At 35.1% G+C, this 14,442-nt stretch overlaps 2 protein-coding genes across 2 annotated transcripts in view; one reads left to right on the top strand and one right to left on the bottom strand.

Moving 5' to 3' along the window:
* The window catches only part of LOC143208285 (scavenger receptor class B member 1), a 35,436-nt gene extending 23,709 nt beyond the window's left edge, over positions 1-11,727 (top strand). Inside the window, exons 7-11 of the mRNA XM_076422564.1 lie at positions 5,316-5,476; positions 5,786-6,072; positions 6,672-6,790; positions 7,295-7,420; positions 9,191-11,727. Of these exons, the coding sequence (XP_076278679.1) occupies positions 5,316-5,476; positions 5,786-6,072; positions 6,672-6,790; positions 7,295-7,420; positions 9,191-9,481 (984 nt within the window). The 3' untranslated portion in view covers positions 9,482-11,727. The remainder of the gene's footprint in view (positions 1-5,315; positions 5,477-5,785; positions 6,073-6,671; positions 6,791-7,294; positions 7,421-9,190) is intronic.
* On the bottom strand, positions 9,198-14,402 carry Pll (serine/threonine-protein kinase pelle). The gene is made up of 4 exons (XM_076422565.1): positions 14,030-14,402; positions 13,003-13,611; positions 12,347-12,786; positions 9,198-12,114 (listed from the first exon to the last, which is right to left on the bottom strand). Exons 1-4 carry the CDS (start codon positions 14,142-14,144, stop codon positions 11,773-11,775), a joined length of 1,506 nt encoding a protein of 501 aa, XP_076278680.1. The 5' UTR covers positions 14,145-14,402; the 3' UTR covers positions 9,198-11,772.
* Between the last annotated feature and the right edge of the window lie 40 nt (positions 14,403-14,442).

The raw sequence follows: 14,442 nt of genomic DNA, 5'->3' as shown, positions 1-14,442 counted from the left end.
CCAGCAATGTGCATGCAAATTCCTCCTCGTCCCGAATCGAAAAACAACTTTTTACGCCGGTTAGTTTGTTCCACGCGTTAGAAACGAAATGAAAACATAGTGAGCCTGCGAGGAAATGTTTGCGTGCGTCAACTGCATAAAATTTTCAACATATTCATTGACAGCTGCAATGACTGCCAGTACGATTCGCGTACGAAATAATTACGTTAGAAAATTATAAATAATCTCCTGCGGATGGCCAACGGCATATTAATGACACAAATAATCGATTTCGCGACTTTTAATCGCATTAGGGGATGCGATTCTCGGGGCCGAGAAGAGGGAATCTAAAAATAATGAAAGAAAAAATAAGGGAAAGCTCGCATAAGTGTCAGCTTGTTATCGCGACGCGAATGCACGTTAGTGTCGCGACACGTATTGCGTACAGACTAGACGTACGCGAGCAAGGAAGGCAAAAAAAAAAGAGAAAAGAAAAATATACCGGTTATTGACACAACCAACTAACCTTGTCGATGCATGAATCGACCGAATCATTTCACGTTTCCTGTTGCTAAACTTCGCTGCCTTTGTGCCGGTGTTCGTGCGCGAACCGTACCAATACAGATCGATCGATCAAAGTTGCAAAGAGAAACGCAATACCGATACCATGCGCGACATGGAATTGAAACGAGTGAGGGGATGGAGGCTTCCCTTCACCCCTTCAACAGTGTGATTAAAAACATTTGTATAAATAACTAGAAAATGCATCTATCTTTAATTACACGTTTCCGTGCAGCTTAGAATGCAGGGTGTCCCAAAAATATTGTACTCCCCAATTGAAAGGGGCGATTCCCAATGTCATTTGAAGTAACTTTCTCCTTTGTGAAAATGTTCTCTGTGGCTTTGTTAAGAAATTATTAACGAAAAACACAGGCCAATCCGAACGCGGCTACAGCGGACAGATTCCGGCGCAACGAAAGCATTGCGATGTGTGAAATTCGTGCGATGTAGTCGCGTTCTGATTTTCCCGTGTTTATCGTTAATAATTCTTTAACAAACCCGCGAAGAACATTTTCGCAAAGGAGAAAGTTACTTCAGATGACATTGGGAATCACAACATTTTATCAGAAAGGTTTTCTTCGTTTGGTTTCGGTACCTGAAGTATAAATTACCTTGAAGCCCTTGAACAATATACAGGGTGTCCCGTTTAAGTGAGAACAGTAGGTATCTCGGAAGGCGTTGTCGTCATCAAGCAAGTGTTCGTACAAAAGTTGTTTTGTATGACGGGCTACATTACGTAGTATTAATTGTTTTCTTGTGGGTGGAGTGGTGGAGGAGATCTGAAGAACAATCTATTTTCTTTTTAATGGAATGTCCTATTTTTTAGACCATAGATCGATAGAGTATCAAATTCTGAGTATAAAAGTGTTGACCTTCATATGTCCTAAATCTAATAGTTAACGAGATATTATCGAAACAATTCTCTTTCTTCGTTGGATGTTCTCCCTTAAACTGTTCTCATTTAAACGGGACACCCTGTATATGGAACTGGTAAAACTAGTTCCAATGACTGAGAAAAGTTTTTACGCATCTCTATACCGGTAGCATTAACAATCTCCAATAGCAAGGCGACTAACAGCAGCATTGCTCTACAATAATAATTGACACGAACTTTAAAAAGTATACGCGTGTACGAGCGTCGCTTATATGTATTGCTCTCACTGAACAGTTACGGTTCAAATAATCTTACTTGCAACAAATAAGTGAGATGAATGATGAATATTCAGAAGTAACTGGATCGAATGTAAATTCTCGTCGGCGGGAAAACCTTGTAGCTCCTCGAGATTGCCTCTATCGCAAAAATTGTTGATAATCAATTAGACTGCGGAGCTTTATGAAAAATCAAAATTTGATGCATTAATTTTAAGAAGGACGGGCCACACATAAAGAATTCTTTCATCCTTTAATCATTTTAATACGTTGAAGATAGTAAATTCATGTTTCTAAATTCTCTTAATCTTTATTCCGTTTTAAATTGTACCTACCCATTTTTACCATAATTGCATAAAATCCGCAGTCTAATAATTATACTACGGATTTATTTGCACTTCAAATATTTAAATAGCATATTTGTGCATGCAAAATATGCAAGATGCATTACAAAGTTAAATTACAGCATTCTTCCAGATAATTCTTCTGGAATGCCGATTCATCATGTTCATCTTCACATTGCGCTGTTCTAGTGAACGAAATATACAAAATGTTTGTTAATGTTTGTTCCACTAGCAGATAGTTGAAAGTAGAATAATACTAGAGCCGTATAGTATTACATTATTCTGGAAAGAGATAATGAACGCGACAAAGAATAGCAAATTAAAGGTACCGGCATCATACGTTGCAGACTCGAGTCGCTAATCGTCCCGAACTGTCGGCGGTTTTCGCAATTATTCCCAGCCGTTGATCCTTTCACTGTTTTGCATACGGTTTCAGGGTTCACGAGGTTAGTGTCAACGACTTCTAAACGCACAAAAAGCGATTATGACAGAGACACTTGCACGCCATCAATCGAACGTGCGCCGCGCGTGCCGATATTAATTCGAGCGAAATTGATCGTTGCCGCGGGATTTAGCTCATAGGAGTTTTATAGATCCTAGAAATTAGTCTCGATCGCGGGTTGTACGTATCGCCATGATTTCTGGCGACGGGATTCCTGAACCTGTTGCTCGGTTTCTTGCGCTTTTTTCCCGCTATTACGATAAATAACGAGTCGAAAGGAACTGTTAATGAAAGTTCTATGTCATACTCAAAGGTGAACGATTGCGTGTCTTTTTCGTAATCTGGTTGAAATAATTGCGGCATTAGTCCCTGAGGGTAATTTAATCCTAATTGGCAATATAAGACTAGAATATTCTTTTCACTTATCTTCATTTCTAGTCCTAGCGGAAATGACGGAAGATGGAAATTCACGACCACTGATTGGCAAGCACGTTTCATTTTCTTAGAAATAAAAGTTCAACTTGCCGAAAGTGGTGAAATGAGTCTCGCTTTAATCTTAAATTAAAGAAATCTTTATATAATTATAATAATTAATATGTTAATTAATCTGAAAAATACATTTACTTTAGTAGAAAGATGAGTCTTCGCGAAAATCGCGTTTGCATGTTTGTCGTCCGTGATTCAACAGCATTGAATTACCACGTCTGATCATTACTTGCCGTTTCTACTTACAGTTAGCACGGATGCGTGAGTCGCATTCATTTTCAAAGCCGCTCTGCATAGGAAACAATTTGCTCTCTGGGCTTTCGAGTTATTTTTACGCCAAGTAACGTTTTTGATCGTGAAAAAAAAATTATGCAACGTTTCGCTCGATCTTTGTATTCACTATTCAGCGTACGTACTATAAAATATTCTACTATTCATTGCCAACTGAACGAGCGCAACTGACTCATTCATGTAGTACTTATTCTCAATGATCACAATTTCAAGTACGATTCTACTGTTTGTAAATTGTCTCGTGACATTCCCTGGGAACGATAATACGTCGAATATGCCTATTCATTTCTTCTACGAAAATGGAAAGAGAAACACGAGGAAAATACGCAGTACTGACCCAAAAGCACAAGGTTACGTGTAACTGCTGTTTTTCATTAAATATTTTTATACAGTTTTATGTTTTCTGTGCATATTTTCACTAAAATTGAACAGGCATCTCTGTAGAAAATTATTACACGAATCAATGCGTTTACTCGAACTCTGCAAGAAAAATTATGTCTATAAAATTTATTTCTAAGTAATTTGTAATTGTATTTTGTATTTTTACTGGCAGTAAATTCTCGGAAGTTATAATGTCAATGAAAGTGATGATTATTTCCATCAATATCTTAAACCAAATTTTATGAAACACGCCTTCGAATTTGACCTGAAATTTTATCACATAGACTTGTCGGTCAATGCACACTTGCGTTCTATAAAACAATCCGTAGCGCCATTCAAAAGCCTAACGTCGCTCATCCAAGGAGAAGTGAAACTGCATACTTTAATGGAAAAAGTATGAATAAATGTTTAAGCTGTTCGTGTCGTAAATTGTTTAGCCATACTACAAGCCATAAAAGATGCAATAAAACCAGTGTACAGTAGCGAGACAGGTCGTTAATACAAGCAGTCGGTATCGCAAGTCAACTTGTATACATACATATGTATATAACAATAAAAATACTCACAACAGCTGTTTTATGTGAAAAAATATTTCAAGATAAAGAAAACCTAAAGTCACCAAATTGTAACAGCATGTGGAGTTGGGCAAAAATATTATTTAAATAAAAGTTTAAAACCCATTTGGAAAAACCCACTTTATTCGAAATTTTTATTTAAATAAAATGTTTGCCCAACTCTGACAGCATGTAGCTGTCGCAGCTTTATGAAAATAGCTACATACATACACGCGCAGCTTTATCCTTCCGAATAATGCAAATTATGCCTCGTAAACGTAAAAATAGGACTTTTGAGGGCGACTGCAGCCTATATTGGTCTTTTATCTAGCGAATTCGACTACTGAAAAATACCATCTTTGCATTATCGAGAAATAAGATGGCACATCCTGCACCCTTGCAATCCTGAAAACGAGACTACCACTTGATGTTACTTGCCGCAGAATTTTTACAATTATCATTTCGTATTTTTCACACCGAACATCGTAACAATAAATGTAGCACCTTCCTCAATACGTCTTTAACGTTTACTAAGATACTAAATAGGCATTTCATGTTGATAATTTTAACAATCTAATCGGGAACATGTTTACAAACATGGTCTGTATGTATGTATATTTCCTAATAGAAGATTATTAATTTGAAAATATCTCAGTAATTATTCATTTTATGTCGCACTTTGTATAATAGTTTTTTACGCAGAATTTCATCATTTATCCGAACTTGAGAAAAAATAGTAGACATTCCATTTAAAAAACTGAAGGTTACTGTATGTCCCCCAGGAAACTATGCAACTTTTGTTGGAAACATTTTTTCGTACAACAAATAACTTAAGAGTTATTTGAGATCGTCACGTTATGAGGCTCACCCTGTGTAATGATTCTGTGGTAATATAATTTCTTTCTAACTCCAGTTCTTGTAAACATGATCATAAAAATAAATACTAGCATGAATATTCATAATTTAGCGACCAACCGTAATTGTAAAGTCTGTAACAGATTCTCCTACGTCATTATTACAGACATCGTAAAACTTTGATCTATCCACAATTCGATTCACTGCGTTTGCAGTCTAGAAATGTGACTGAACGATAGAAATTCAATTGAAGACGAATATCTTTTTGCACAGATGTACGACGAGGGCAACAACGTCGTATTCATGAACATCGGCAAAAATGAAAACATGACTGAAGAGGATGGGCGGTATTTGAGTATCGAATCTTATAACTACAGTCCAGGAATGTCGCAGTGGGGATACACAGAACCAGAAGGAAACGAGACTCTACCACAGTAAGAATCATTGCATTATAGTAAAAGAATTTGTTCACGATCAACAAAACCGAGACAAGTCAATGGAAAATTTCATTTAAACAAATCTAAGTACAGTACATTCTAAAATTTCAACGAAACTAATTTTTTTCACCTTTTGGTTTTCACACTTGACCTTGGAGAAGTTTTGGGTTGTGACTCGATCAAATTAGGCAACTCCGAGTGTGTAAAGTTACTAGAGAATACCTCTGTAAGACGTTAAGAATTTTATGAAAAGTGTTTCGCAGTTTACAAATGTATATCATTGATTTTTTGATTTTCATCCGACAGGAACACAATTTGCAATAGCGTCAAAGGATGCACCGAGGGCGAACTGTTCCCAATGCATTTGGATAAGCACGCGATGTTCAGAGTCTTCAGGAAATCATTCTGCAGAGCTATTCCAATCGTATTCAAGGAACAATTGTGGCTGGACAGTGGTCTAGAAGGATATTTGTACAGTGTAGCCGACGATTTCTTAGACCCACCGGACATGAATCCTGACAACAAATGCTTCTGCAAGAATCCGTCTAAATGTTTGAGGAAAGGACTCTCCGATATGACGCCGTGTTATTACAGTACGTATATTTCTGTAAAAAATCAACTCTTCCAATATCTTTCCCCTTTAATAATTTTAGCCGGATCAACCCTTCGTTTCTCTCCTCATATAGCAAGCTTGCGGTTCGTACTTTATCCCGTTCGAATAATTTACATTCTACTAGCCTACGATTATATAATAGAAAGGAGGAAAAAAGACTCACCGCTCGTCAATTTCATTGAAGTGACCACCTAGTTCCTGGCAGCTTCACCGAGGAAATGCACAACAGCCGCCAACCTGCAACGTAAAATGTCGAAGTTTGAACTTTAGGAATATAGATCACGGGGACATTAAGAACCTGACATTTTCGAGAAACAATTCACAGCATCAGAATTAAAAAAAAATCGCAAGTGCCTTCGCTCTTTCTCACCTTTTAAAATTATGTGACCAATATGTAGGCAAATAGGATAATATATTATCTTAACGATTATTTTTTAAATAGTTTATTTCGATACTGACCAAGCCTGATATGTAAGTACCTATCAGAAAAATGGTCACGGAGTCAATAACATTGTCGAATCGAAGAAATAAATCTGTTCAAATGACATGAAATAATGTATAATCTAATTATTTGTTCAGGGATTCCAGCAGCAATGTCTCTGCCACACTTTCTTGACGCTGATCCGAGCTTACTCGAAGACGTCGACGGCCTTAATCCAGACCCTGAAAAGCACAGGACGAGAGTCATTCTACAACCAGTAAGTGATACCGAGAACCATCAAATACATCTTGCCAGTGACATGCTAGATCTAAAATCAAATGGGATTAGGATTAGAAATTGCAAATGGCGTGAACCGAGTAAATTGATAAGAACTATATTGGAATTCATAAATGACTATTTTCTGAGATTGATGTGAGCATTAAACGGCGTGGAACTGTTTGTGTATCAAAAGCACATTCTTCATAACAAGATTTCGCGATATTACCAAACGTTTCTCAAGAAAAGCCACGGAACGGGAGAAGAACGCATTCGCAAACCGGTCGTCGTTTATTAGTTACCTAATCGAACGACGATAATATCTCGTGGAACTAGTATAGCTGAGCGGTTGCTATAGATAGGCCAACAAGGTTGTCAACCTCACGAATTATTGAAAATGCATAATGTCTCGAAAAATTAACAGACCCAGAGAATTCGATACAGGTTTCTCTAGATCTTCAATTTGAGAACTAAATGATTCACATTGTACCATTTTCCTTTTCAGACTGTTGGCATTCCGATGCATGTTAACTCAAGAATACAGGTCAACCTCGTCATATACCCTACCTCCTACAATCCCAAGATCAAGGTCTTCAACGGCCTGACAGTGCCATTATTCTGGAGCGACTTGGTGCGTATTATTAAACCATGTGTACACATGATCTCATTAACACCTTGCACTACGAGAATTTCTTTGCTGTTCGTAATTTTCATCGCGAGTGTGAGACGATATTATCCACTGATAAGAAATAACAGTCTCATTGAGTCTGCTCCAAACTTAGCCGATATTCTGGCGTCTGGTAAATGAGTATCTCGCGTCCTTACATTATTTTAAAAAGCGCACAAAACGATGCGGTTCTTATTGGAAATTAGTATCAAGGTAGGCTGAGAAGGGCATCTCCAAGGCCAACGCTCCCATAAATTACATACTGTGTTTTCCACCCTTGGTAATCATAGCCGTATATGCAAGGCAAACTTTATATCCTGCAGAGCGAGATCGTTAATGCTCTCAAGGACAGGGTGCAGAACCTTCATGCACCGGCCACAAAAGTAATAAAATAAAAGCAATTCGCAAATCTTTATATGTACATCTGTGATGCGCCCTGATTTATAAAATACAGATCAAGCATTTATTAACCAAATTTTGTAACATTTGTATTTGATTTCTTATTGTGATATTTATTGAACAACTTAGGGAAATTGGAATTTGCGTCAAGATTGGCAGTAAATCGATAATATCGTTTCGTTTTTGTCATATCGATGGCCTTAGCACATCAAGTTATTGAACTTGTTTGAGACAAGTTTCTATTTAAGGGAACGACACCGACCAGAACTTTTCTTTTCATACCTCCACCAAGGCACACGCCTGCAGCCAAACTAGTACTTCAAGTATTTGCCATCCTCGCAAGAGACACGGCTAATTACGAAAAGATAAATCGTTTTCTAAGAATTTTACACCTACTAAATGGCTTGCGACTTTTCGCGACACCGTGTGTCACAATCTTCGAAGACATTTATCCTACTTTTCTTTCGAAATACTGGCAATCAATGAAACTCAGTGTCGTCCTAAAATTATATTAAAAATTTAAAAGAGCGCGAAAAATTTGAGACCTACTTTGAGCTCGATATTTTGCAACGTGGCTTTATTGAAAGTTCAACTTTCTTGTCGGTTCTTTCAACAAACATCAAGTATGATAAACTTGTAAACATTGCATTTTATTTCTGTAACGATAAAATGCACTTTTAGTAAAGATAGAAAATCAATTTTATTGGCAACAGTATTAAAAATAATACGTAATAGTCGCTTTTTTCGAAAGAAGATTAAGTTACAATAGCTGTAATACGAGTGGAGTAAACGAAATTAGTTATTTTTTAAATTGAATTTATTAACATCGTGTTCTAAACTAATATCCGATAATATCCTATTACTTGCATGTTACGTGTAAACAAATTTCAGTGTGGAGGGAATTAGTATAGTATACGAGCGTAATATACGTGTAAAAAGGGAAGCCGCAAAAGGGCCCCTATTTGTGGGTAGTACGCATAAAAGTTATTCAAGATTATGTAGATTTGTAAATTACAATACTTCGTACCATTTAGGCTACGAGTGTACAATAAAAAATTTTGCAATTTCTGCAGTTTTACCATATTCGTCATACAAATTTCCATTTATAAATGTTTGTAAACAAAGATCGCGGAGACGAGCTACAGCATAAAGTTTAACCTTGACTAATTTTAACTAGTTCGGAAATAATCTCTTTAAAACGAATTCGCCGTGAATACAAAGAAAATAATCTGACGCAGAATACAAACACCCGTTACTAAATACTAGTTCCATCATAAAACTTAAGTGCACAGATGATCTACAATAGGTTATGTACGTGTATAAATTTGTTTATAGTGCATACTGTCGCCGCCAAGTGATATATTATTCCTCTTGAAATTGCTGCTTCACGTGCTCCCGATTGGACAAACAGTACTAATTTGGTCGCTAGTCGTCGCAGGACTTGTAATGGCCATGTTATCAGTGCCCGCCATGATGTGGTCTATTAATCAGCAGCAGGAACCACTTCCAGTGGAGAGAAGAGACAGCACCGATTTAAGGATACCTCTCAACTACGGCCAATACACGACGATACGTATACTACCGGCTATCAAGAAGATAACTTCGAGGACCGATCTGTTTAGTTAACACCGCGGAACTGTATTCGAAAAGCGTCACGTGATCACAAAGTTACCGCGAGAAACGTCCTTTATACTTCTCGAACATCTGACGGGTGAAAAGCGATAATATTTGAACGTGTTTTTTGTTCTCGCGGGAAGAAGGGGTACCGGTTCTCCTGCCTACTTTTAACAGACTCAGAATACGAAGGTGTCAGGTATTCTACGTTACGGTACACATTCAGGGTTTCGTGCTAAAAATATTTCCCTTTATGGATCGATATTATTCTTCCAGGACATTCTTACCGTTTACTTCAACCCTATTTAATTCTAATCAATTTTTGAAAACCGTTCTTTGCTTATATATATATATATAATTATCGCGAAGTTAGAATATTTATAACTGTCCGAATACAACTTTAGTCGGATAAACGTTTTTGATGGAATAAGTCGTATAAAAATTTCTGGGAAATTGAAATGATCAATTGTACGATTTAAAGTCTACAATTTAAAGGCTACAATTGAAATTAATAATCGAAACAGCAGTACACAGAAATATACACGGTTTGTCAATCGAAGAATACACATATATTGCGTTTCAAATGACAATAAAATGGATGCAAAAATTCCAAAAATATTACCGTTTTTTTTTTACTTCTTATTCGATTAAATGCACGATAACGCCGGAAGTGCATTTTCGTACTACTTACATCAAACAAACTTCCGTACGCGTTACTACATTTTGTATTCCGTTTAATTGTTAACGAAGGTATTATACCATGTTAGTTTTAATTTTTTAACGAGTACAAAATATCAAGTATTGAGTATTCCATTTTCAAAGTAAACGTGTACATATAGTTTTTTTAACCCTATCACTCTATGGGGCTGATAATGCACAAGCCTTCGAGGAAGAGAGAAAGCAAAAATGAAGAAGGCAACATCAAAGCAAACAAACCCAGATGAAAAATGGATACATATATATCTTCTCCCATTTGCTCAATACTATATTGGGTTGGCAAATAAGTTCGTTCGGTTTTTGTGATTTATTCCAATGTAAAAAACCGAACGAACTTATTTGCCAACCCAATATATAACTCTCTTTGTCCTTGTTCACAAGGCAGTTACAACTATGAGCCAATAAAAGCGCAGAACAAATTCCTGCTACTGTTTTCGAACGTCTCGTTGTCACCTTAGTTGCGCGACGTTATAGGGGAAAAACTGTATATTTTTATCTTGTACAATAGGCAGATTGATATTACAGTAGAGAAACAACTAGCGAAAATAATTTGTAATTTTTTGTATACCTTTTCGATTTGAAACATTGACTAAAATTAGAATAATTTAATTTGGAAAAGTTGATACAATTTAATATTGTTTGGCATTTTTTATTTATTATGATTCTTTTTCTTAAAGGAGAACTATGTATATTTAGCAAATATAATATAATTATACACTACATATTATTATTTTCTTGAATCGATTCTTAATTTTGATATTTTCACGATTGCAACTATTGTTCACGTCATATCTCATTTACTGTGCTATAAAAATATGTAAAATGTAGTTTTAGGATTACAATTGTACAAATTTTATGAACTATTAGGTTGGGAAGAAAGTTCTTGCAGTTTTTATTATAAAATCAAAATAACAAAAACCGTAAGAACTTCCTCACCGACCTAATATATTAATAGATTCATTTTTATAATAAATAATTAGAATATAATTGTACATGTTTATCAATGTTTATTTCAGATTTGTAATAGAATTGCGAAAATTTAAAGAAAAAGGCTAATGTATCTGAAGTACACTAATTTGAATTATGAACCCTTTTTCCTCATACAAAAAGCATTTTGTACTTATTAAATTTCTCTTTATCCTTTAATTAAACGATGCACTTTTGAACTATCATTTTTATATTTTTGTATAAGTAGGTATATTGTGTGAAGGATATTATGTACATTTATGTAATACTTATAAAATTTATTTAAAAAATATGTTTATTATACAATATAACATGTATATATGTATGTATACCCTACACTCTGAAAAATAGTGAGTCAAATATAAAGATAACAAAATAAAACGAAATCTTCGAGCAAAGTAGTTTTAGCAGATACTTGTTTTATTGTTAGAAGTACTATTGACTACTATGAATCATGCAATTCAATAAGGATAAAGAAAAAAATTCCATAGGAATTAGCAATAATTTGTTGCATGCAAATATACGTAGCACTTTGACTGTAAAATATACATTTCAAAAATATCTTATACACTCTGTGTATGTAATTTATAATAGATGTCCGCGACTATCATATTATTAAATTACAAATCATTAAATTTTTTAAAAACAATATCCATTTCTGGCCTATTGTGTGCCATACGATTAGCACACCATTTCCCCAAAATTATTAAATTATTGTATACTTGTTTATCTTTCTCACCTGCTTTTTTATCTATCAATAAGTAAAGTTCTTTATCATGCCAACGGTCAATAAAGTCTTTTAAAAATTTATGTTCTGACCTGGAGCCATCGTACGCTGGCAAACCAGTAGCCAATTCAAATAAAACTATACCAAAACTGTAAGTATCTATCTTTGTAGACAATTTCCGTCCATGTAGAAATTCTTCTGGAAGATATGGCCTTGTTCCATGAATTTTACTCACCTAAAATAAATGTAGAAAAGATATATAACATTCAGGTATAGATAAATATACTTGTTCAGGCATGCTCCGCACTTTCCCTTAGTTCGATACTCTCTATCCAATATGATTTAAATTATATATAAATGACTAAAAATGGTGAATTTTTAGTAAGCTGAAATCATAATTCAGACTGTCTTGAATAGATCAAGTTTTAGAGTAGTAACAACTTGTTTAAAATAAAATATAGATTTACTTTCATTGAATCCTTTTCAGGCCCCTCTCTTGCTAGACCGAAGTCGCCAATTCTTGGTTCAAAATTCTTATCAAGTAAAATATTAGCACTCTTTATATCACCATGTATCAAAGGCTTCTTTCTAATTGTATGTAAGTACTGTAAGCCACGTGCAGTTCCTTTAGCAATTTCATGGCGTTGTATCCAAGTCAATGGTTGACTATTTTGTTTTACCAGCAATCTGTCCTCTACAGATCCATTCTTCATGAGCTGATATACAAGACAAGGCGCTTTACCACCTAAACTATACGCATATAGAGGTAAAATATTTTCGTGCGGATAACAATTTAAAATTTTGATCTCTCTGAGAGATTGCTGAAGTTGAACTACATAACTTTCATCTGAATCAGCTCCCCTTTTTTCTATTTTTTTAATAGCTACGTCTGTATTCTTCCAGATACCTATACAATGAGAGAATATAATGAATTAAAATTTTGTAAAATAATACCTCTGATATTATTGAAATTACGTAACTATTGAAGGTGTGCGAGAACCTATTTAGGATTCTTGAGAATCTGACTTGTCTTGCTCCGATGACTTCCCAACCTGCCCTGATCATCGAGTACACGACATTGTTGGGTTCTCACATACCTCTAACAACTATATTAGAACATTACCTCTATACACGGTTCCAAAACCTCCTTTCCCTAATACGTTATGCTTATTCCAATCATTTGTGATTATAGACAACTCATCGTATGATGTATATGGCAGAGTTGCTTCAGTGCATGGAAGTACTGCATCGTTATTTTTTTTTGCGCTTGTAGGGCTGTGCTGCAAAGAACCTGGTGAATACGGAGCTGCTACAGAAGCGACAAGTAAGTTATTTGAATTACTTGGTGTAATTCCAATCTGTTGATTTAAGATTTTATGAGAAGCTTCTTTAGTACTTGCTTCTACAACAATTTTTGGTACATTTGGTTCTGGTGGAGCAACTTGATTAAAATTTTGAGTACCAATCTTCAGATCTTTAGTATTTTTGTTGAGTCGCTTCCCAAGTATTCTATGAAGGTTACCTTCTCCGTTATAAATTAATTTATGGAACTTCTCATTGATAAATGGTTTCAATGGAATCATTGCTTGATAATGTTGCATTCTGGATAATAAAACAAATAATTCTAATATTTTATGATTATGGTGGCCCCACATTGTTAACAATTCATCTGTCGGATTTTTCTCCTTTCGCAAACTCTGTATTGTCAATATATCGTATTGCATCCAAACACCTGAAAAAATAGTCTCTAATATTTGTACAAATTGGTAAATCCTTCAACAAAATTATATTACTAGTAATAAACTATGTGTAATTTAACCCTTTGCGCCCCTTTGTCGACGACTTAACATCAGAGAAAGAAAAATGTAAATAAAATGGGTTATTATGTGTATTTGGTTCTTCCTTTATTTATTTGTCTTATTTTTTAGTTAAAAACAAATAGAAATTCCACAAATATAAGTTACAACAAAGTTTGAGAGCTATATATTTAATATAATTAGTGAACAAAATTGTTTAAGGTAAGTAGCAGTCAAGGAACTGCCCTTTGAAGCAAATTTCAAATAAAACACTTAAAATAGTAGGGAGTTGTTGACAACAAGATTGAAAAATAATTCGGAGTGCAAAGGATTAAAATTCGTTTCACATCTTACCAGCTAATTCTTCCCACTTGTCATTTTGATTAAGTATTTTACAAAGTTCTGACCATTCGAAAAATGGTAATTGGTAAATATATTGGATTTTATCATTACAACTTGACGAGGACATTCTGTATAAATAGCTTGTGATAATATAGCTAAAATAATTTTATAGGAAATTATGACGTCTGACTCATCCTACAAAAGTTTTCCTGTTTTCCTTTTGAAATGCATACGGCATACAGTATACAGCACAGCACAATTGAGCACAATTGAGCACAATCAGAGAGGAAATCAGAAGAAATCGAAGAAATGCCAGGAAATGCACAATACAGCAGCACTGAGCAGCACCATCACGATTTCACGATCCTGTTCAAGTCACGAGTTGCCAATGTTGCCAAGCGAAAGCCGGAAAATTTATTGATAAG

Source organism: Lasioglossum baleicum, chromosome 4, assembly GCF_051020765.1.
Source record: "Lasioglossum baleicum chromosome 4, iyLasBale1, whole genome shotgun sequence".
NCBI lineage: Eukaryota > Metazoa > Arthropoda > Insecta > Hymenoptera > Halictidae > Lasioglossum > Lasioglossum baleicum.
The sequence above is the reverse complement of the archived record's forward strand: the minus strand, read 5'-3'. Positions and strand labels throughout refer to the sequence as shown.